At 46.9% G+C, this 25,804-nt stretch overlaps 1 protein-coding gene across 1 annotated transcript in view; it reads right to left on the reverse strand.

The window, feature by feature from the left end:
* PRKCG (protein kinase C gamma) overlaps window positions 1–25,804 on the reverse strand; it is a 303,415-nt gene that overhangs the window by 44,630 nt on the left and 232,981 nt on the right. The window contains exons 7-8 of the mRNA XM_083162596.1: window positions 23,755–23,889; window positions 23,071–23,161 (exon numbers count right to left, since the gene is read on the reverse strand). Coding sequence (XP_083018722.1) covers window positions 23,071–23,161; window positions 23,755–23,889 — 226 coding nt within the window. The remainder of the gene's footprint in view (window positions 1–23,070; window positions 23,162–23,754; window positions 23,890–25,804) is intronic.

The raw sequence follows: 25,804 nt of genomic DNA on the forward strand, positions 1-25,804 counted from the left end.
CGAAATACAGAATAATCAATTGATGTCTCTAGGACCCATGCTTCCAAAATGGATCCATACTTAAAACAATAGACAGGCTGATTGGAATCCAAGGATAAAGGTGTCCTATGCTCCTTGGGTGAGCTGCCTGGTTTGGGCAAGCCATTCAGAAAGACCAGAACATTAATTCTACAACCATGGTGGATTTGTGACTACTGTGCTTAATACTGGTGCTCCACTCCCTCAGGACAACACACGTTGAGGGTATACGGTCAGGAACAGCAGCATCCGATGGTCAAAAGGTAAGTACCTGGGTTAGGCACCATGGTGAGGGTAAGGGTTAGGCTGCAAAAAGTGAACATTTAGTTTTAGGCTATGGGAGGGATGGGCAAGGGTTAAAATATTTACAGGGATCCATCAGGATTCTGAACATCGGGATGCCACTGTCAGCATTTTGACTGTGGCATCCTGATGTTGTTCGGTACGATGCTGGAACAACATCTCCGCTCCCACCACCGTGTCACAATCTGGATAAAACAGACATTATTTTACCTTCTAGTGCCTCTCCACAGTCTCTTCAGTAACTCCTTAATGCTGCAGCTGTGAAGCAAAGCCTGCAGTCTGACCTGATGCATCAGCTTACTACAGCTGCACTCGTTAATGCTCCTGGCCACAAGCATGGCTTGTACAAACACTCTTTCCCGCCATAGCAGACATGGGGGCTGCCATGTTTTTCCCAGTCACATGTTTGCACTGTCCAATCCTGATGGTTCTGATCTCCCTGTCATACCTGCCCGGCCAATCCTGGCCACCCAGTGGGTATAAGTATGCAGGGAGCTCTCAGAATCATTGCTAGTGCTTCAGTTGTCTCCAGTGTGTGTTCAGCTGTCCTTGTTTCCATACAAGTGTTTTCCTGCTGGTGTTGTTATCTCCTATGCTGCAGTATACTCCAGGCATTCCATCTCCTGTGAAATTCCAGGTACTCCATCTCCTGCGACCCTGCATCCACAGCCCAGCACTCAAGCCTAGCTCCAGGACTCTGGTCCTTCCGATGTTCCGCCATCATCTACCATCGATGTTCCGTCATCACTAAGTCCGATATTCTGGATCCTCAACTTCCAGTTTCCGTCCGTCATTCCGGACCCACAGTCTACAACTCCATATCCGATATTCCGGATCCGATGTTCCACCATCGATACCACATCATCATCCAGCTGTAAAGTATTGCTATCTACATAGACTGTACTATTTCATCTGCATACTTTACTGCTTGTGTATTACAACCATCTGCTAAATAAAACTCGGTTGTATTTTACCATTGACTGTTTACTGGCTCTGGGTGCACTGTCTCGCATCACATGCGAAAGGGTCCTCTGCAACCTCCCCGGTTCAGATACCGATCCAGGTCCCCACCAGAGGTCTCAGTCTCCGCGACTCAGACCCTTGGTGTGACAGTAAGCACTAGCCAGATGGATCCAGCCTCAGGTCAAGGATCAGTACCCAGCGCCATGCAACTGGCTGCCCTCTTGGACCAGCAAGAAGCGGCCCAGGGTCAGGTGATCCACTACCTGCAAGACCTGTCCTCTCGGCTGGATAAATTACAGACCACCATCAGTGGCCCAGAGACTCTCAGTGCCCGCTTGGATCAGCAAGAAGCTGCGCAAGGTCAGATGATTCAACATTTTCAAGGTCTGTCCGCCAGGCTGGATAAAAATCAGACCACTCTCAGTGCCCGCTTGGATCAGCAAGAAGCGGCGCAAGGTCAGGTGATTCAGCATTTTCAAGGTCTGTCCGCCAGGCTGGATAAAATTCAGGCCACTTTAAGTGGTCCAGAGACTATCCGTGTTCCCAAAGTAGAAGTTCCTCCTCCAGTGAACCCTGCTGCTCCTTATCTTCACCTGTCCACCCCTACAAAGTTTGATGGGAACCCAAAAGCTTGCAGAGGTTTCCTGAACCAGTGCGAAATCCAGTTCGAGTTACAGCCCAGCAACTTTCCCACAGAGAGAACCAAAGTCGCTTACATTATCTCTCTCCTGTCTGACTCCGCCCTAGATTGGGCATCACCACTATGGGAAAGGTCTGATGCTCTTCTGTCTTCATACAGAGACTTTGTCCATACATTTCGGCGCATCTTCGATGAACCTGGGCGTGTAACCTCTGCTTCCACGGAGATTCTCCGCCTCCGGCAAGGGTCCCGTTCTGTTGGACAGTACCTAGTTCAGTTCCAGATATTAGCTTCTGAACTTTCCTGGAGTGATGAGGCCCTGTATGCAGCTTTCTGGCACGGTCTGTCCGATCGAATTAAAGATGAACTTGCTACCCGTGATCTACCATCTAAGTTTGACGACCTCATCTCTTTATGTATCAAGGTGGACTTACGTTTCAGAGAGAGGGCAGTTGAACGAGGTAAAAATTATCATGTTAAGACGCCATCTTCTACATTCCTTATACCTCCGTCTACGATGCCCCAGACAGAGGAAGAACCTATGGAGGTTAATCGCTTTTGCCTGACTCCAGAAGAGCGTCAACTTCGCCGCGAGGCACAGTTATGCTTTTACTGCGGGGCTCCTTCACACATGATATCTGTTTGCCCTAAGCGTAAGGAAACACTCCCAGTTCGTACAACTGCCATGGAAGCAGTAGATTATCTGTTCCCTCAGTGTAAAGGGTATGCAGATGTCTTACCTCCTGTTTTGAATGAGGGATATCGACCCAAGTTGCGCTGCAGGCTCTCCAAAGAGGAATGGGAGCTTCGCAGAAAGCATCATCTCTGTCTCTATTGTGGAAGTCCAGAGCATCTTATTGAAGGTTGCCCTATTCGCAGACCCCGAAAAGGGTCTATTCCACAAAGACATTCCTTGTTCCCTAGGTCTCGCCTTCAGGGAAAGAAGAGCTCTAAGGTTCAGATGCGAGAAGTGATTTTAGAGTCATCTGGTTTGTTAACCTCAAATAGGTTACTGGAATTACAAGCTTCTAAGGGTATCTTTGCCAATAGCCCTACAAGAGGGGTATGGGACTCACAACCCCCTAAAAGGACTTCTAGCAAGTGCCCCTCAAAAGGAGTATCCAGTATAAAATTCCCAAATGGGAGATCCAGTGTCACAAACAAAGATATGAACTCTTGCTTTTCAACGACTCCAAGTGCATTTAGCACAGTCCAACTTCCAGTTGGATTATCTGAACACCCATCAGTCTATGGATCTGGACTCAATCCGGGTGCCTCCGTTTGTCCATCCCAGTCTGTTAGTTGCCGTTCTGCTTCCGACGCTGGGGAAAATCTGGGTACCAGTGATGCAGAGTGGTCTACTCAGTCTGATGGTCAAAGTTTGGCTTCTGACGACGAAGAATTCTAGGAGAGGAAGCTCCTACCATAAAGTTTTGTGTTATTCCGCATTGCTTTCATACCAAGTTCCACGCAAGCCAAAGAGGTGTCCTGGGGCCACCCCTGAAGGAGGGGGTACTGTCACGATCTGGATAAAACAGACATTATTTTACCTTCTAGTGCCTCTCCACAGTCTCTTCAGTAACTCCTTAATGCTGCAGCTGTGAAGCAAAGCCTGCAGTCTGACCTGATGCATCAGCTCACTACAGCTGCACTCGTTAATGCTGGCTTGTACAAACACTCTTTCCCGCCAGTAATATACCAATCTGGTGAGAAACCAATGATAGTGGTCGACATCAGTGTCAACTTTATCCAACAAGAAGATCGATTGAGCAGCGCTGAGTTTTCAATGAAAGAATTAACCAATTAGCAATGAATTGATATTTTTATATAGCAAATAAAATAAATAATACATACAATAACATATAATACGACATAATAAGAAGATAAAATATATATAAAATTCTCACTCTCGGGTTGGATCAGAATCTGGGGTGGCCAATGTCCAATTGGATGTCAGTCCGAATGGAAAGTGCACTTAACCATAGATTATTCTGCTGTGTTGGGAAAACAAGATTCAGGCATTTCGTTGGGAAGAAATCCACCGATCCTCTCTATTGGTGCGGATAGATGTTGATATCGCTGGAGGAAACGGTGGGAGGGTGTCCGATTTGTATCCCCAAGGATTCCTCTAACGGTTGAATGGAAGACGTCCTTTGGCTCTGGCCCAGTTAGAAAGTCTCCTATTGGTGGTGGAAGAGTCGCAATGGATATTTATAAAGGAGGGTGGGCATCTGTTCTCCAATCTTGACTGATTTTGGGGGGGGGGGGGGGAGGGCAGGACTCTCAGACAGGTGGCTGGGATGGTAGTCTGCTCACCCGGAGGGATACACTGCCAGTAACCCCAGTCACTGTGGATGGAGACGGCCAAGTTCTTGGTACAAATACACTAATCTCAACAGGTGGCAAAAGATGGCGTGGCTCACCTGGAGTTAAGTGTGTTGGAGGGAATCCCGGGGGGGGAAATTGAGATGAAAGTTCCCAATTGGAAGCAGCAATGGACTGGAGGTAGTTGGAGGTCCAATCTGATGATTGGACCTCCAACTACCTCCAGTCCATTGCTGCTTCCAATTGGGAACTTTCATCTCAATTTTCCCCCCCGGGATTCCCTCCAACACACTTAACTCCAGGTGAGCCACGCCATCTTTTGCCACCTGTTGAGATTAGTGTATTTGTACCAAGAACTTGGCCGTCTCCATCCACAGTGACTGGGGTTACTGGCAGTGTATCCCTCCGGGTGAGCAGACTACCATCCCAGCCACCTGTCTGAGAGTCCTGCCCTCCCCCCCCCCCCCCCCCCCCAAAATCAGTCAAGATTGGAGAACAGATGCCCACCCTCCTTTATAAATATCCATTGCGACTCTTCCACCACCAATAGGAGAATTTCTAACTGGGCCAGAGCCAAAGGACGTCTTCCATTCAACCGTTAGAGGAATCCTTGGGGATACAAATCGGACACCCTCCCACCGTTTCCTCCAGCGATATCAACATCTATCCGCACCAATAGAGAGGATCGGTGGATTTCTTCCCAACGAAATGCCTGAATCTTGTTTTCCCAACACAGCAGAATAATCTATGGTTAAGTGCACTTTCCATTCGGACTGACATCCAATTGGACATTGGCCACCCCAGATTCTGATCCAACCCGAGAGTGAGAATTTTATATATATTTTATCTTCTTATTATGTCGTATTATATGTTATTGTATGTATTATTTATTTTATTTGCTATATAAAAATATCAATTCATTGCTAATTGGTTAATTCTTTCATTGAAAACTCAGCGCTGCTCAATCGATCTTCTTTTTGTTTGCAAGAATTTTTGTAAAACCACCCGCAGGGAGTGACTTCCCCTGCACCCCAGCAGCTGCTAGGAGATACATCTCATACTATAGGCGCCCTTATTGCTCTCTGGTAGAGCAAATTTTTCTTTATCCAACAAGAATCTGGCACAGACAAGAAACTGACAATTTCTTTGGCAGACACCCAGACAATTATTGTAACATTACTCTTGGGTCTATTATCTGTCTGCTGACACGGTGTATATACATTTACAAGGTGTTTATTATACGAATTACCACATCTTTGTCAGGTCTGTGCACTTACGCATAGGGGTATTTAGCCAATAAGACACCAAGATATTAAAAATACAAACCTATTATGGTTAAGAGTGTCGGCTAACAATACCTGTATAAAAAAAAAAAAATCTTCACACCGATACACAGTCAAACAACCGTGTGGAGTCTGAGAGTCACCGTTTTTTAAAACACATTTATGTCTTGTCTGTGTTTTTTTATATTTCGCTCTCTTAAAATTGTTAATAAAAGTTAATTTTTATTAGTTTGCAGTCTCTATAAGGTGCACCACACCAGGACATTGTTCTTCCTTTCTTTCAGAGTGTGCAATTTTTGTGTCCAGTGGTAGCACACCCCTGATAAGCTTTACCTAGAAATACTTATTGTATATATTACCTGGGGGTCCACCCATCATCCTCAATATTCATGAGGGTCCTGTGCGAGTAGCAACCTCCTATCTTATCTCCTATGCTGCAGTGTACTCCAGGCATTCCATCTCCTGTGAAATTCCAGGTACTCCATCTCCTGCGATCCTGCATCCACAGCCCAGCACTCAAGCCTAGCTCCAGGACTCTGGTCCTTCCGATGTTCCGCCATCATCTACCATCGATGTTCCGTCATCACTAAGTCCGATATTCTGGATCCCCAACTTCCAGTTTCCGTCCGTCATTCCGGACCCACAGTCTACAACTCCATATCCGATATTCCGGATCCGATGTTCCACCATTGATACCACATCATCATCCAGCTGTAAAGTATTGCTATCTACATAGACTGTACTATTTCATCTGCATACTTTACTGCTTGTGTATTACAACCATCTGCTAAATAAAACTCGGTTGTATTTTACCATTGACTGTTTACTGGCTCTGGGTGCACTGTCTCGCATCACATGCGAAAGGGTCCTCTGCAACCTCCCCGGTTCATATACCGATCCAGGTCCCCACCAGAGGTCTCAGTCTCCGCGACTCAGACCCCTGGTGTGACACACCGGAGCAGTAGAGGCAGCTCTGAGAGGATCTATGTCCCCTACGGGTCCCGGCTCCAGTCAGTGCTGGGATCAAATATCCAATCCTAGTGCTGGTTATAGTGCAGCGTTGGCTGTCCAGGGTCATCCTTTCGTTCCAGGTGCCAAATTGTATGCAGTGGCGGGCAGTGATGCAGCTGCATTTGAAACTCCGCCTTCCATACGGATCGCCAACTCTGTCCGTACGCGGTAAGAAGCTGTCCGAACGGACCGCACGTGTATTTTTTACGGAATACGCCTCCTCCATCTAAGGGAACCTCCACCAGCACCCGCAACCTCAGACCACACGGACATTTTTCAGTGCAAAAGCAGGGATCTGGGCGGGCAGCTGACATCCGGCAATGTCATATGTCCGCCCCCTACACGTGAGTCACGCCTGCATTTCCATACATACGCCCAGCGTTTGCATGGGAACGCCCATGAAACGCGGGGCGTATGCATATGGTAATGAGCCCAAATAGCCCTTCACGCCCCTCTCCACCCCCTGTTCGGAGTGTTCACATATCATGCGGGATTTGGCCGTACGCCCCGCTCGCACATGCGCAGAGACGCCTCTGCACATAACATCGGCGGCCCGAACGCACGCGGATATATCCGCACCGACCAGAATAAGGGCCACAATGAGGTTTTAGGCACCCCCCCACTATCCACACCACCCTGAAGTGTGGCGAGCGATGGCGGAACGCCTCCTCCAACCCTTTCATACCCCTACTATCTACGTCGGCATGGAGTTGATTCGGTACTTGTGGAGTATCACGGCTCCCATCGTATAGCATTGTATGCCATATGTAGTGGCATACGATGGCATACGATGCAATACGATTTTTACAGATTTTTGAGCATTTTTGCTCAAAAATCGTATGCGATCGCATCGGATGCCATACGATGGCATCCGATGCGATGCGATGGCACCCGATTTTGCACTGAAATGCATTGAAATGTGTATTAAACTTGTGAAATGCCCCCAAATGCCATTTTTCATAGTGCACCACCCCCACTATCAACGAGCGAGCGCAGCGAGCCACCGAGCCCGAAGCGTGGCGAGGGGACGCGGATACCTGTGAACGGGGACGTGGATACCTGTGAAGCCCGCGAGGGGACGCGTATAGCTGTGAAGGTATCCGTGTCCCCTCACGGGGCACGCTGCGCTCGCCACGCTTCGGGCTCGGTGGCTCGCTGCGCTCGCCACACTTTCTATTCTCGACTCCACGCCGACGTGGATAGTGGGGGTATGAAAAGGTCGTAGGACGCGTACCCCCGCCCCTCGCGGGCTCGCTGCGCTCGCCACGCTTCGGGTTGACGTTGATAGTGGGGGTGGTGCACTATGAAAAATGACATTTGGGGGCATTTCACAAGTTTAATACACATTTCAATGCATTCTTATGCATTTCAGTGCAAAATCGGGTGCGATCGCATCGCATCGATTTGATCGTATGCGATGCGATTTTTAGCATACAATCAGCATACGATGAAGGTCGTGGGAGCCGTGATACTCCACAAGTACCGTTGAATCTATAGTGGCGAGCGCAGCGAGCCACCGAGCTCATAGCGTGGCGAGCGCAGCGAGCCCCGTGAGGCAACGCGGATTACTTTACATGTATTCCGCGTCCCCTAGCGGGGCACGCTGCGCTCGCCATGCTTCAGGCTCGGTGGCTCAATCCGCTCGCCACACTATATAACATCAACTCCACTGCGCTCGCCACACTTCGGGGTTGCATGGATAGTGGGGGATGCCTAAAACCTCATTGTATGTCATTATTGTATACCTAATGGCATTGTACACCCTATACAATATAAATAAAAGAGCACTGAATACATTACATAGGAAAATCGCATAGCATCGCAGGGCACTTATAATGGCCCATGCGATGCGATGCGATTTCTCTACGCAGAAGAGCCCACTAAGCACGGGCACCGTGATAATACACAAGTACCATCTTTTTCACTAAAGATTTCATAAAGGGAACATTAGAGGCCTACCCTTCTTGGTTCTGTGGATACCATGGGGGTTATTCTGATCGGTGCGGCCAAACGTGCGTACGTTCCATATTAGCGTACGCTCTCCGTACGCGGCCGTTGAGGTTAAGTCCACCCACAAATCAGCCGCATACGTACGGCCAGAAACAACGTCGAAGGGGAGTGGCGTACAATTGAGCGTACGCCAACGTACACGGACGGATCAGCCCTTAGACTCCGACAACTGGCGTACAACAGAGCGTACGCCACCGTTTACGGACGTCTCTCGTCCGTCTTCCCACCGACTTCTTGCGGCTATCTGAGCGTACGCCACCGTGCACGGATGGGTCTCTATTGTTTTCAATGGAAAACTCAGCGTATGTCACCGCTCATGAGAGTGAGCGTACGTCCGTGCACGCTGGCATACCCTTCACATATATGGACCTGCAAATCTTGCCTTTCAACTATAATTAAGACAATTAATTAATTATTCTAATTGTGTGCAAAATAGTGGGCATGGGCTTAAAATATTGCTGAAACATCCTTTGTAGGTGTTAGATGTGGTTTATGTTATTGTATCATAAATACAAAACATATGTTTGTATTAGAGTGAACACGTTGACACATGTCGACTTGTGTAGATTGAGTGTGCTACTGTGTAAAGTCTATGAAAGCACGTAGTGAATGTGTATAACTGTTTAACAAATACCTACCTTAGCATATATAAGCAGGTCTTACAAAGATTCTTACCTTAAATTAAACAAACCTTTAAATGTCGAGAAGTATAGAAAGATAAGCTTCCAAGGTGTTTGAGTGCTGTGTGTGGCTTGCAGGTAGTGAAATCATGGTTTGGACTTAATAGACTGCAGCATTGCTTATTACATTAAGGTGTATGTGTTTGAGTAGTAATCAGCGTAAATTAGCAAACCCAGGCGCACGCTGTCATGCGGTATCTGTAGGGGTGGTCTGAGGTGGCGGTTGGCGGCCGCCTGTTTTGTGTCCGAAATGAACGGTGCTTTAGGCGATCGAGCGGTAGTAGCACCGTTCATTTTTGGTGCACACCCCCGTGTACGCCCATGTTTACGCCCATTTTCCCTCATTATTTCGGCCGCTCCCCTCAACACGCCCCTATGCCGCCCCCAATGCCCGTACTCTCGCGTACAGGTTTTTTCGCACGGAGAGACCCGTCCGTAAGCGTTGTGGAGTGTTCGCGCCTGCGCATTAGCGAATGTACGCATGCACAGATCATTAAAAACCCCGGAACGTACGCGTACGGCCCACCCGCACCAACCAGAATAAGGCCCCATAAATGTTACAGTCTGATTCTTTATCTTATCCTAAAAGTTTTTTTTTTAAATAACTAAGGAGCCGTAGCAAGGAGGATTTATAGAACTAACTGGTAATATGGGTGTGAATCATTACGCTGTAGCAGTATGAGTGCCAAATCCTGAATTGTATCCTCTAGAAAACAATGGTAACCCGGATACACACTGGGTGATTCCTATCACCGATATTGTTAACTACACTGGCGGTGCAGAGGGAGCACCAATATAGTGCATACACACTGACAGAATCACGAATGCTGAGTAAGCAGTGAGGGAACATAAACCGCTGATAGGTTCCCCAGGTTACACTTGGAAGGTGTCTTGTGACATGCTGATTAGGATGGGCACAAGGCCTATCAGAGCAGGGGGAGGGCTTTAGATAGGGCAAGGAAGTCACATGCTAGATGCTAGATGTGAGTCACTCTGTCCTGAGAAGCTGAGACGCTTACATGGTCAGGCAATGCTTTTATTTCTCAAACACTATTCTAACCTCTTTTCCTCTTCTTCTTATAGATTTCTCTCCCTGTACTCTCTCACTTCTGTCCCTGTCCTAGCTCTTTTACATTGTGTGCAGCATGCAGCGCCCCACTCGCATGTCTCGCCTGCCAGCGCGGCTCCGTGTCCTCCGGGGTAGGGGGGCGAATCGTCTCAGCGGCTCCCGGCTCGCGGGCGACGCCTGATGACGCGGAAGACGCCGGGACCACGCGGGAGGCGAGACAAGGCCGCGGCGAACGTGCCAGAGGCACAGCCCGGCAGGGGGGGTCGGGCAGGGGTAGAGCCCGCGGCACAGTATCGCACGGTGCAGGGCTAGGCCCCCGCGGTCGACCGGGGCAACGCCGGGGGCGGGCGCATGGCGACAAGATCGCAGCCTGGTCGGCCTGGCCCAGCAGCTGCAGCCCTGGCCTCTCCCTTGCTGTACAGTCAAGCAGCGGGGGGGTTGGCAGGGCTCCCCATGCTTCCCCCGGGCGCCCCTCTGGCATTCCCATATTGACAGCTAGACTGCATCAGGGGGGAAGTCTTCCATCCACCCCCCCTCCGCCTTCCAGGCTTCTTAGGCCGGCTAGTGGTCGCCCCTGGGGCGGGCCCAAAGGGGGAATTCAGGTCCGGTGGGCCCACCGGACACTCCGAGCAGGGGTATGCTATCTGCCATGTCCCCCTTAAGGCTGGCTAGGCGGCAGTGGCTTAGACGAACCAGGGTCATGCCACAACATAGGATTAGTACAAGGTCCCCTGGGGAACCCGTGGGAGGCGTGTCTCAGGAGGCCCCTGCCACTTCAGCACCTCCTGGGGCGGGGAGCGAAGGGATGCAGCAATTTATGGCACAACTGACATCCATTGTGAACCGGGCTCCCCCGGCAGCCCCCAGCGGGGCATCCCCCTCTGTCACTTCCACTCCTGCTCCCCTGACATCAAGGGACGTGGCGGCTTCCGGATCTCCCCCGGTGGGATCGGTGGTCGCCCCCGTGGAGATGAGCCTCGTGCCGACGGCGGGCACTTCAGGTGAGTCATCCGCTAAGCGCAAACGCCGCAAGCGTAGGGCCGCACGGACCTCCTCATCGTCCAGCGAGTCAGACTCTGGGTCCTCGGGTGAAGAAGGGGGTAGGAAATCCCATAGGAGACGCAGGCATAGGTGCCGCCGCAGGCACTCTAGCTCAAGCGGCAGTTCGGGGTCCCCTCTGTTCCCCAGGGGTCAGGTAGTGCACTGCGAAAACACTGCTGTCCTTAGGGGTTTGAGGCGCAGTGTCCAGGACAGAATAAAGGAGGGCAAATACGTGAGCTTCTTCACGATGACCGCGCAGGCTGAGAAGGAGTATCGCGACGCGAAGCGCAATGGGAGAATCGGGGAGGAGGCATATTGCACCTATCACCGGTGGCAGACGGGCATGTTCATGTTCGCCGCATGTTACCTGGAGACTAGGCCGCAGGAACATATGAACATGGTGCGCTACATGCACATGATTCATGGGATGTTCCTGTCGGAGAGCGACTCCTCCTGGCGATCCTATGATGAGAACTTCCGACGTAAACAGTCGGGGTTGGGCATCATGGATTTTGGGTGCAAGGACGTGGAGATCTGGATGGGCCCAAAACCATCCGCCACTGTGACTACGGCACCAGCCGTTGCCCCTACAACCCGCAGAGCACAGGCCCCCTTTCGATGGAGGGCGGGGGGCGCCCCTGCCGGACGCTGCTTCGCCTTTAATGGAGCCGGCTGCGTCCTGGGTGCCAGTTGCAAGTTCAAACATGCCTGCGCTAAATGCTGGGGTAACCATTCCTCAAAGGAATGCAGGAAGGGAAAGCAGGGTTGCCCCTCCCAGGCAGCAGCTGCCGGAGGTCCCCCTCAGTAAGGCCCCTTCTCCTGTTTGGGTGGACCGCATGGCCGGATGGCTGAGTGGGTACCCGCGCAGGGGGGAGGCCGGATTCTTGGAATCCGGTTTCCGTTCGGGTTTCATCCTCCCTATAAAGGGGGAGGTTTCAACTTCCGCTCCCCGTAATTTAAAGTCTGCTATCCAAATGCCTGGGGTCGTCTTAGAGAAGGTTGCCAAAGAATTTAGCTTAGGCAGGATGGTCGGCCCTTTCCCGTACCCGCCCATACCGGGGCTGGTCCTATCTCCGGTGGGGGTGGTTCCCAAAAAGGCCACGGGTAAGTTTAGGCTTATCCAGCACTTATCCCACCCCCCTGGTAGCTCGGTTAACGATGCGATCCCAGAGGAGTTGTGTCACATCCAGTACCAGTCTTTTGAACAGGCGCTGGAGATGGTGCGCGGCCATGGCCGGGGGGCTCTCATGGCCAAGGTGGACATTGAGTCTGCCTTTCGCTTGCTCCCCCTACACCCGGAATCGTTTCGGTTCATGGGCTTTCGCCTCCCCACTGGTTTCTATGTGGACAGGTGCCTGACGATGGGCTGCTCGATTTCGTGCGCATATTTTGAGTGCTTTAGCAGCTTCCTGAACTGGTGCGTGGAGTCGGGATCCGGGTTAGACGGGGTGGCCCACTATTTGGATGATTTCCTGTGCGTGGGCCCCGCAGACTCACCTCATTGTGGGCTATTACTGTCTTACATGCAGGACCTTTTTCAGCAGTTTGGGGTTCCCATAGTGGCGGACAAGATGGAAGGGCCGGCGTCGTGCCTCTCCTTCTTAGGCATCGAAATAGACACGGTGGCAGGCTGCTGTCGGCTCCCCCTTGACAAGCTATCGTGGTTGCGGGGGGGGGGGGGGGGCGTCTCACTGGCCCTCGCTGTTGGCAAACTACAATTGCGCCAACTCCAGTCACTGCTAAGCCTGCTACACTTTGCCTGCAGGGTTATGCCATGGGACGAGTTTTCTGCAGGAAACTGGAGAGGTCCATGGCAGGCATCAGGCACCCCCTTCACTATGTACGGCTGTCAGCTGAGCTGAAGAGGGATTTGCGCGTATGGCTGACCTTCCAGGAGCAGTTTAACAGAGTTCTAATATGGCCCGCCCCCACCTGCTCAAACGCGCAGTTGCAATTGTTTACTGACGCCGCGGGGGCGTGGGTTTCGGTGCCTATTTGCATGGGTCGTGGTGCACCGCACCGTGGCCTGTGGAGTGGGTTACGGAAGGTCTCACAAAAAACCTGCTCCTCCAGGAACTGTTTCCCATTGTGGTGGCGTTGGAGCTTTGGGGGGACAGGCTGCGCAATTCCAGTATTGTTTTCTGGTGCGACAATTTGGGGGTAGTGCAGTCAGTCAACCGGCAGGGGGCAGCCTTTTTGCCGGTGGTTAGGCTGCTGGCGCGTCTGGTACTGCGATGCCTGCTGCTCAATGTGCAGTTTGTGGCAAAACATGTTCCCGGGGTGGAGAACTCTGTGGCAGACGCTCTGTCCAGGGCCGACTGGGTTAAGTTCCGGGTCCTGGCACCTGATGCCTCCGTCGTTGGTGAACACTGTCCCTCTTATATTTGGCAGATGATCAGGCCGGAATGGAGGGGCTAGCCATGCGGGCTATCGCACCAAGGATGCTCCATTGCTATCAGGCAGGATGGCACGAGTGGGAGCAGTTCCGGCTGTCCGCCCCCCAGACAGGTAAGACACCTGAGGCGGCCATGGTGGCCTTTGTTTGGAGTTTGTACTCCATGGGTCGCTCTGTTGCCTCCGTGCGCCGGACCCTGTCAGGGGTGTCTTTTTTCTCCTCATTGCAGGGTAGGGTGGACCCCTCCCGGTTATTTTTGGTGTCCAGGCGTTGCGAGATTGGCGGAGGGCCACACCGGCTCTCCCGGACTGCAGGCGACCAATTGATATGTCGTTGCTTCCACCTCTGCTGGGCGCCCTGGGGGACATTTGTTGGCCTTATTATGAGGTCCTTTTGTTCCGCATGGCGTACGTGATGGCCTATCACGGGGCCTTCAGGGTCGGGGAGCTGGTGGTGCCGTTAAAACGTGCCCCCTTACCATTGGCCGTGGATGACCTGGCGGTCCAAGCAGATTCGGTGCTATGTCACCTGCAACGTTCTAAGACGGACCAGGCTGGGTGGGGGCGGTGGCTGTCCTTGCTCCCGTGCACAGTGGAAGGGGCGTGCCCAGTAGCATTGGTTTCGGCCTTCGCCCAGGTGCGCCCGGACCTACCTGGAGCATGGCTGATGCATGAGGATAGGTCGCCGCTCACCAAGTACCAGTTTCGTCACGTCTTGGGGCGGGCGCTGGAGGCCACGGGTCTCGATCCAAAGGAATTTGGGTCGCATTCCTTTAGGATTGGGGCTGCTACCTCGGCGGCTGCGGAGGGCTGCTCCGACGCAGAGATTCAGTCTCTGGGTCGATGGCGCTCGGCAGCATTCCGTAGGTACATTCGGCCTACTCTATCTGTCACTTTTCACCATGGCCGACTGGACGCATAAGCGCTCGCCAACTTCCTGTGGGGGCCTTGAGGTGTTTTTTCACATTCACCTGGGGGCACAATTTGGCTTTAATTTACAATCTGACATGGCGTACTTGTTAGTTTACTCCAGGCGGTGTGTTTTGTGCCTCAAGAGCTGCTCGGCCACGGTTTTTCCTTTATCTCTCTCTTAACATGTATGGTGCTTGAATGCGGTGTGCCAGTATGTCGACAGCTCTCTAACCTCTCTATACATATTTCAGGTCGACAGGACGTTAAGTCCGTGTGGATGATGGGCCATTCATTTGTGTTTTGGGCCTCCCGGGCGACCATCGCCTCTGATTTATGTGTGTTTCCTCAGGCTGGGGAGGTTAGGTGGCTGGGTGAGAGAGGGATGTGGAGTGGACTGCAGGCCGGGCTGATTCGATTATTATTATTAAGGTTCCCCAGGTTACACTTGGAAGGTGTCTTGTGACATGCTGATTAGGATGGGCACAAGGCCTATCAGAGCAGGGGGAGTGTTTTTGATAGGGCAAGGAAGTCACATGCTAGATGTGAGTCACTCTGTCCTGAGAAGCCCCACCCACCCTTCCCTATTTTTCTCTCTTCTTCGGCGGCGGTAAAGAACGGTCATCCTTTTAAGATCTTGTGTGTGTGTAGATAGTGGGGTGCGCTCTCCCTTGGCATCGCCTGTCATCGGCCATGCTTCTGTCTGGGGGATGGCCAAGCCACCTGCCGAGGTGGATGACCTGGGAGAGTGATCACCAGCGACGTGTGTATGTGGAGTCATCTATAACCCCACTTTCCTATAGTGACCGTTCTTTGGTGCGGCCACCAATTATAGTTATAGTTAATTGTCAAAAATAAATTTGACATTCATTTTTGAAATGCCAGCACTTTGTGTCCGTGTCTTATTTATGAGTTAGAACTTAAGTGATAAGCTAAGTTAAGGTTTTGTTTGGTTGAACTGTAAAGTGGTCCTGGGGATACCAGATGGCGAGTTTATGGTATTGGTAACGATATCGGTCAGTGACATCACCCACCCTACGCTGCAACGCAATGCATGCAGTATTTGACTAGATAGTCGAGATTGAGCTGCATGTACAGACAACAGAGGGGGTCATTTACAATGTTCAGGAGTGTGCATCATTAATTATATCACTCGTCCATATCAGTGTGTGTACCCAGCTTTGGTAATGCATTGTAACCAGTGGCGTAACAATAGCCCCGCAGACCCCACGCTGATTAAGTGTGGGCATCAGGGGTCTGCAGGGCTATCATGCACTAACCTGCTGCTGGGGCCCCTCTGTTCGCCGCCACCGGGACCTGAAGATTTATTTATCTCTTGTCTGCGGTCCCAGGCAGCTTTCCTTCTGGCAGGCTTGTTAATGAAAATGACCCTCAAAAAATGCTCCCTTACAGAAAACACTTTTTGAGGATGCTAGAGGAGGCGTCGGCCTCCTCTAACATCCTCAAAAACGGTCTGCTGTTAGGGGGCGGCCATTTTTTGTGGGTCATTTTCATTAACCTGCCAGGAGGAGAGCCACCCGGGACCGCAGATAAGAGACAAGTAGATCCGGCGTGGCAAGTAGTAGGGTTGGAGGTGGGCTTTATTTAAAGGGGGGGCACACAAAAAATAGTTACACCACTGATTGTAACCAATCCTATTACCTTAAAAAAGCCAAATTTTCTTCCTATAGGAACAAGTAATAGGCAGAAGAATTAGACTTATTTTAAGATACCGTGAGATAGGTTTTATTATTATTATTATTTATATTAAACAGATCATGTTATTAGCTTTTGGATGATTTCATTGTAAACAATATACAACTACTTTATAATTAACATTCTTTCTTTAGTTATTATCATTTATAACACAGTATTAGTAGCTTCAGAACAAATGGTAAAACAATCAACGCCTTGGAGAAATTCATAACTTAATTATCATGTGATGGAAACTATTCCCAGGTAAGGTGCAAGCTGAGCATGTACTGTAGCATCTTCAGTGCAATCTATATTTGTACCACTAGATGGTGACACAGCTCTCACATCGGCTTGTATCCAAGCAGAAATTTTTACATACTGTATACAGTGTCTTAGCATTTCTAGCCATGTATCACTGTTTACACATAATGGAATTAAGCGTACAAATACGCTTACTAATGTTAGCAGCTTGCAACCCTTATATTTAAAAAGTGCAGAAGAAAAATGTGTATTTTAAACATGTGCAAGTCAAACTGATGAACATGGACCCGATGCATTCAGACGGACTCTCCAATCACAAGTGAGCTTAAGTTCAGAATACGATGCACTAAACTATCGTACAGATGTTAGCGATGTACAAGCAAAGCGTGATCAATCTTCAGCATATTTTAACTAAATGAGGCCCAAGGTCATTTTATTATTATTATAAATAATTTTGGACATAAATAAATATAAACTAATAAAAACTTTGATAAATGAAGAAAGATGTAAAAGTTATAATGAATTAGGGGGTGATTTTAAAGTGGCAATATATTGGGCTAAATTTATATTTTCGCTGATTCCAACATATAAAGTAAAAATAAAAATAAAAAAACACTATTGGAATATTCCATTTTATGGCAACAGTTATACAAACTAGGAAGTAGGGGTTTACCTTTAGATTTGGTTTGTGGACAAATAGGAGACTTTGCTCAAATAATGGGCTCACGTGTTCTGTATTTAGTAAGTGACACTTATTATTTGTTTCTACATACTGTACATTGTATATAACGCACACTTACCTCCCAACACTGGACACATGTAAATGAGGGCACAGCTTCAACAAACGGTGTGATTGTGGCATGGTAGGGGCTAGGTCATGCTTTGGAGGCTAGGTCTCCATTAACACTATTCCCTAATTCTTAAAATGACTATTCAAAAGCCACAGGTACCAGAGACACCTGCCTCCAGTAGCCAAATGCCTCCAGCAGCCAAGTGCCTCCAGCAGCCAAGTGCCTCCAGTAGCCAAGTGCCTCCAAAGTGCCTTCCAACTCCCTGCAAATCAAGAAAATGTGCCAATGTTGGGACAGTAGGACAGTTCCCTCAAACAGGACCGTTGAGAGGTTGTTACATATTTAAACAAATGCAGCTTTTATTATAATAGGCATACTAGGGTCAAAAAGTTCTATAATATTAAAGTCCAGACTGTATACACACCACTGTATGTATCGACTCTGCACTGATAGATCACCCTTTATATGAGTGGTCTTCTTAGTATCAATGGGAAATAATTTCGTCGGTGAGGAGATCCAGCGATGTGGGGCCACACATGTAAAAGTGAAGGCTGCCTGAGAGAAATCCTAAGCAATTCTCTCCGAAACAATTCCCAAAAATGTAGCCTATAGGTCAGATTGTATAAGGTACATTCAGTATCACAAAGAGGAGGGTGGTGCAGGCATGTAACAAAGGCCCCTGAATACACAAAGTTGTGCAGTCATGCCCCCATGCACTTCTATCAGATCCTGAGTACATGACAGAACAAGCTGTCTGTAACAGAGTATATACTATTAGGGCATAAAATGTAACCACCAGGCGTCCCCAGAACATCTGTAGTTACCCACTGGATCAGAATCCTTCTGGCCTACGCCTTTCAAAGACCGAAGTATCTTTGTAAAGACTTGACAAGGATACTTCTGTATTCAAACTCATTGGCCAGAAGAATGGTTTGGGAAAGACTTTGGACGGGATCAAAAGGATAAATACAGAGGTTCCGGGGACGGCTGGTGGTTACACCATATGAACTAATAGTCTACTGTTTATATGTAGACATATCCACTTGGTGAGAGTCTGATACTTTCCTATTTGTATTTTAACGTTTGTTCATATTAAAATAGTACTGAGGCTAAGCAAACTCAAAACAAATAAATCACTAGGGCCAGATGGGATTCATCCGAGGGTATTCATGGAATTAAGGGATGAACTAGCTACCCCCCTACATTATATCTTTAGCAAGTCACTATCGTCAGGTATAGTACCAAAAGATTGGAGAATAGCAGAGGTAGTGGCAATATTCAAAAAAGGAAAAAAGGAAGATCCGGCTAATTACAGACCCGTTAGTTTAACATCAATTGTGGGTAAACTATTTGAAGGATTTTTAAGGGATGGTATCCAGGAATATTTAGACCATCACCGTCTACTCAGTACTAACCAACATGGGTTCGTGAAAAATCGTTCATGCCAAACTAATCTACTAGGGTTCTATGAAGAGGTTAGCAAAAAAATGGAAATGCTGTAGATGTGATTTTCGTAGAATTCGCTAAAGCATTTGATACTGTCCCACACAAGAGATTGATTAATAAAATGGAGAACCTAGGATTGGGTGAAAATATCTGCAGATGGGTAGGGAATTGGCTATGTAATAGAGAACAAAGAGTGGTTGTGAACGGTGCCGTATCAGATACGATACCGGTACTAAGTGGAGTGCCCCAGGGTTCGGTTTTGGGGCCCATTCTGTTTAACATTTTTATTAACGATATTGGGATAGGGTTACTCAGCAATGTATCCATCTTTGCGGATGATACAAAACTTAGCAAAGTCATCAAATCATCAGAAGATGTCACCATGCTTCAAAATGATCTTGCAATTCTAGATGAGTGGGCAAATAAATGGAAGATGAGGTTCAATGTAGATAAATGTAAGGTTATGCACCTTGGGAGACACAACCAGTCTGCAAGTTACAACCTTAGCGGAGAGGAACTGGGTAATTCCATACTTGAAAAGGATCTAGGAGTCCAAATAGACAGCAAACTGGGATGTAGTGCCCATTGTAATATAGCTACAAAAAAGGCCAACAAAATTCTGGCATGTATTAAGAGGGGAATGGAAACTAGGGACTCAAGGGTAATTATGCCACTGTATAAAGCATTGGTGAGACCTCACCTCGAGTACGGAGTGCAGTTCTGGGCCCCACACTATAAAAAGGATATCATAGAATTAGAAAAAATCCAAAGGCGAGCAACAAAGCTTATTAGGGGAATGGATAATTTAAGCTACGGGGAGAGATTAAGCAATTTGGGACTATTTACATTGGAAAAGAGACGTTTAAGGGGGGACATGTATATCAAGGGCCAATATAAGGAACGGTCACACACCCTATTTTCTACTAGAAAGGAATCTAGGACACAAGGGCATGGGTATAGATTAGAAGAAAAAAGATTTCATTCCGCTAGTAGAAAGAATTTCTTTACGGTCAGAACAGTCAAACTCTGGAACTCTCTTCCCAGAGAGGTGGTAACGGCTGGCTCATTAAATGCGTTCAAGGCAAAGTTGGACAAGCATTTACTGGATAAAAACATCCATGGGTACAAATAAGAAATATAATCTGTCTGTAAAATACCAGAACCTACCAAATCAGCAATGGATATCTATACCAGGTTGAACTAGATGGATGCAAGTCTTTTTTCAGCCTTACCTACTATGTAACTATGTAAAAACCGTGTTACACCATTCGAGTGATTATTGTTCTGGGATAAGGAGTCATATTTCCTGACAACCTACAGAAGTAATCGTCTCCCTTTCTGTGAATACTGTCTGCTAATCCGACCAACTCATATGGTACGGATAATTTTATTTTTCCCCAAAGAAAGGAAGAATTCTGTGTGTTTAACAGCATTATTCCCCCAGGATTTGCTCTAAAAAAAAATCAAATCTAAATGATTTAATTTAAATCACATGGGAACCCTTTGGTATTTTGTGGTATAGGGATCCTATTGAAAGGCGTATCCTTGCATGCGTACACCAGTACTTCCAGGTGGAACTTCATTTCTTATGCCCACAAATAGCAGTTATAAGAAATTATAATTCTGTGTTTAGTAAATATGCCCCTTCCAGTTTTATATACAGATGTAGCTATGCTCATCGTGACTAGATTGTGGCCGCTGGTGCCCGTTAATGCACTGAGACGCACCTGTTACTCACGGAGCCGGACAATGTATTTCTAATGGTGTGTTGCAGCCATGATGAACGTGGCTAGATCTGGATCATTTCACAGGTTTTAAACTAAGACCACATACTGGTGTTTAGTCCAGTAATAAAACAGGTGAAACTCGAAATTAGAGTATCGTTCAAAAGTTCATTCATTTCAGTAATTCAACTTAAAAGGTGAAACTAATATATGATATAGATTCATTACATGCAAAGTGAGATATTTCAAGCCTTTGCTATATTTTGATGACTACGGCTTACAGTTTATGAAGCCCCAAATCCAAAATCTCAGAAAATTAGAATATTTTATTAATCAATAAAAAAATAATTTAAATACAGAAATGTCGGCCCTCTAAAAATTATAACCAATCATATGTACTCAATACTTGGTTCAGGCCACTTTTGCATGAATTACTGCCTCAATGCGGCGTGGCATGGACGCTATCAGCCTGTGGCACTGCTGAGGTGTTAAGGATGCTTCAATTGCGGCCTTTAGCTCTTCTGCATTGTTCAGTCTCATGTCTCCCATCTCTCTCTTGGCAATGCCCCATAGATTCTTTATGGGATTCAGGTAAGGCAAGTTGGCTGGCCAATCCAGCACAATAATCCTATGGTCATTGAACCAGGTTTTGGTATTTTTGGCAGTGCGGGCAGGTGCCAAGTCCTGCTGGAAAATGATATCAGCATCTCCACAAAGCTCTAAAATGCCCTGGTAGAAGGCTGTGTTGACTCTGGACTTAATAAAGCACAGTGGACCAACACCAGCAGATGACATGGCTCCCCAAATCAATACAAACTGTGGAAACTTCACACTGGACTTCAAGCATCCTGAATTATGTGCCTCTCCATTCTTCCTCCAGACTTTGTTTTCCAAATGAGATGCAAAATTTGCTCTCATCAGAATAGAGGACTGAGCAACAGACCAGTTATTTTCCTCTTTAGCTCATGTAAGAAGCTTGTGAGTGACATTGTTTGTTGTTTAGGAGCGGCTTGACAGGAGAAATACATCATTTGAAACTCATGTACAGGATCCGTCTGTATGTGGTGGCTCTTGATGCATTAACTCAAGCCTCAGTCCACTAGTTGTGAAGCTCCCCCACACTTTTGAATGGCCTTTTCCTGACACTCGTCTACAGGCTGCGGTCATCCCTGCTTCTCTTGCACCTTTTTCTTGGTCAGTTTAGCAGTCTTCCCCATGATTGTTAATTCTACTTAACAGGACTGAGAGACCATTTGAAGGCTCATTGACTCTTTGCAGGTGCTTTGGATTGACCCTTTGGAGTTTAAATTAATTGTAATTTTTTTAAATTAAAAAACGTTGAAAGTACATTGAACGTTGAACGATGTTAATGTACTTATTTTAAAGTGGTTCCCCAATTGGATCTGCTATTAGCACTAGGGCTGTTGAGCCTGAATAGACGTTGGACCTGAAAGGGGTAATTAGCTGATAAGAGTGAGACACTTTGAGCCCACATTATTGAACCTTTTCACATTATTGTAATTTTCTGATAGTTTGGGTTTTCATAAGTTATAAGCCGTAGTCATAAAAATTATAACAAATAAAGGCTTAAAATATCTTACATTTCATGTAATGATTCTATAGAATATATCAATTTCACATTTTAAGTTGAAGTACTGAAATAAAGGAACTTTTACACAATATTCTAACTTTTCTAGCTTCACCTGTATATACCATGTACACATAGAAGTCAATCATTGTCGGTGTGACTTAGGACCTGATGTATCAATCGTCAAAAAGTGAAAAAATGGAGAGTGATAAACAGCTAGCCAATCAGCTCATAACTGCCATGGCACAGGCTGGGTTTGAAAAATTACAGACAGAAGCTGATTGGCTGGTTGTTTATCACTCACCACTGTATCAATTTTTTTTAAGCTTGATACATCTTGCCTTTAGTAATATGAACAGAAAGATCTATTTGACTCTAATGACTGTAAAGTGATTTACTTCCTGCTTTTTTTTTTTTTGCTCCTATCCATCTGTCACTTCTTTGTATCATCTAATTAGGCAACTGAGACATTTTCATAAATCTTGTGTTCATTTAAAGAACTGTAAATAGCTGTTTTAAATGTATTCCCATTTAAGAACTCCATACTGAATTACGTCTTGGAGCGGTAGAACGTAATGTATGGTAAACCATTTCCTGACAAAATAATATTTAAGCTGCAGATATAATTGTAATTGCACGATGCAGACATTTAGTGCAGTTTGTTTTGGCACCACAAGTAACCAGTGTGGGGACGGTGGGATTAACTCCAGGCAATTTTACAAGCAACAGTAGAGCTCAGCCTACAGTTTTCTTAAGACCTTTAAACAATTGCCAGAAAGAAATGAAAAGTACAGTAGTCCTGAAATGATCAACTATGATTATGGTAATACAAAATTGCATTATGTTCACAGAAACCCAAATGAGAAAAAGCAAAGGTACTGGCACCTATTTCTACTGTGTGTACGGGCAATGCCTGTACCTCAAACTTTTGCCGAAGTCCAAAGTCATCTGCGTCATCAGCTACAGGCACATTGTAATACTCGCCTTCTTCTTGATTCAAAAGCTTGTACCTGAGAGACACACGGAGCACACAAACAACCAGGACCAAAGAAGGGGCGAACACGGTGAAAAGACGGTGGCATGAAAAATAGTGGTGGAGAAGTTGAAAAGACCAGCAACCGGAAGGTGACAAATGACCAAATAAGTTTAACCACAGCAGTAAAACAATATAATAAAAAAGAAAAAGTTAAAAAAAAAAATGAAAAAAAGCGATGAGGCAGGAAAAGGTTCAAATTAAATAACATTAAATAATTAAGAAATGGATAAATTAAGGGAAGGAAAATGAAATCAGAAGGAACACCAAGTGAACAAATATATATAAAAATAAAACAAAACAAAAAAAGAACAGAGAAAGAAAGATAAGAAAAAAAAAAGAAAGGAAAGTAAGGTAGATATTTCCAGGTAAGTTCATCTGTGATTGATGTTCCATACATCTGTTATGTTTTTTTTTCTATAATCCATCATGACACTTTCACTGATCACCTATATTCATACAAGCCATACATATGTGCTGTACATATACACTAAACCCAACAATGTTAGCCTCCAGCATTTTCATTGACACACATTGATAATAGATTGCAATAGAAGACCAGACATTTACCATCCATCAACAGCATTCTTCATGATTTCTGAGACACCAAACGACATGGAGCCCATGAAGTCATTCCGTGATGTACGATCCCAGTCCCAAACTTCTACAGATAGACGTCTATCCTCATCCCCTGCCTTTAAGGCGCTTAGGGAGACAAAAAATGAGAAAAACAAATTAAGGTTACACATAAAGGTAAAAAGCAGTATTTGCAAAATAAATGGCTGTAAAGAGGTAGTGCTCTTAGGGAGGCAACGTTCTTTCAACGGTAGCATTAAAAGGGAGGCAAAGTTCTTACAGAGGCAATGTTCTTACGGAGGCAATGTTCTTACGGAGGCAATGTTCTTACGTAGGCAAAGTTCTTACGGAGGCAATGTTCTTACGGAGGCAATGTTCTTACGGAGGCAATGTTCTTACGGAGGCAAAGTTCTTACGGAGGCAAAGTTCTTACGGAGGCAATGTTCTTACGGAGGCAATGTTCTTACGGAGGCAATGTTCTTACGTAGGGAAAGTTCTTACAGAGGCAATGTTCTTACGGAGGCAATGTTCTTATGTAGGGAAAGTTCTTACAGAGGCAATGTTCTTACGGAGGCAATGTTCTTACAGAGGCAATGTTCTTACAGAGGCAGTGTTTTAATGAATGTAACATTCTTATGGAGGCAATGTTCTTATAGATGTAACGTTCGTACAGCAAAAAAAGTTCTTAAAAAAGGCAGAGTTCTTACATAGACAAACTTCTTATGCAAGCACAGTTCTTGTAGAGGCAACATCCTTATTGAGGCAATGTTCGGTACTAGATTTCTAGCAGGGTGCTCCCGATTTTGATTGTATTGATCGGGTCGGAAAAATCGCGTTGACCGCATCGCATGCCAACCAAATCCCATGCGATGCGACCGACGCGATTGACCCGATTTTTACATTGGAATCAATGTTGAAATGGCCCCCCATTGTTAACGCCACCCCACTATTGACGCCAACCCGAAGCGTGGCGAGCCGACCCCCACTATCCACTATCATACCCCCACTATTCACGTCGGCGTGTAGTTGGTTTTATATAGTGTGGCGAGCGCAGCGAGCCACCGAGCCCCGCGAGGGGACGTGCATAACTTCACAGGTATCCGCTCACCACGCTTCGGGCTCGGTGGCTCGCTGCGCTCGCCACACTATGTAAAATCACCTCCACGCCGGCGTGGATAGTGGGGGTATGAAAAGGTCGGAGGACGCGTACCGCCGCCCCTCGCGGGCTTGCTGCGCTCGCCACGCTTCGGGTTGGCTTCAATAGTGGGGTGGCATTAACAATGGGGGGACATTAACCATACTTTCAAACCTATACAATGAGAAATCGGCCATATTGGCCCATTTCCCATTGTTCCCTATGTAAAATCGGGTTGATCAACCCGATTTTAACATTAAAAATAATTTAACATTATTCTCTATGGGAAAATCGCGTCGGTCGCGTCGCGGCCCATTACAATGGCCCGCGATGGACCTGATCAACGTGATTTTGTCTTTCACCGGCAAATACACTGGTGATTGACATAAAATCTGGTCCATCGGGTTGATCGCATGCCTTAAGTACCTTAAACTTAAGGCATGCGATCAACCCAACGGGCGCCGTGCTAGGAAACAAGTACCCAATGTTCTTATGAAGGCAACATGTTTAAATAGGCAATGTCCTTACGAGAGGACAAGAAGACCCTCTATACTATACTATATAGGGCAAGTGCAAGTCCAAATGAATGGTGATGACTACTAATAAGCCAGGTACATATGTTACCCAGACAGAGGCAGCCGCATCATGAGTGTCATACAGTAGAAGCTCAGCATATGGGTGGAAGAACAGTAAGACAACACTAACTTTCTATTGAGTAATGAACGCCTGCCTCACTTCCACATCTGCATCACCCCCTATGTATCTAAGTGCTGTCTGCATATAAATAACAAATTGTTTTTTTAAATCAATTCTATTGATCCAGCCACAATTCAATTCACAGACTGCTTTGTGACAACACTTCTTTAGAATAAAAAAAACCCATGAAAAACAACAAATGTAACCCAAACA

The sequence above is a fragment of the Crinia signifera genome, chromosome 19 (genome assembly GCF_055691185.1).
Source record: "Crinia signifera chromosome 19, ASM5569118v1, whole genome shotgun sequence".
Lineage (NCBI taxonomy): Eukaryota > Metazoa > Chordata > Amphibia > Anura > Myobatrachidae > Crinia > Crinia signifera.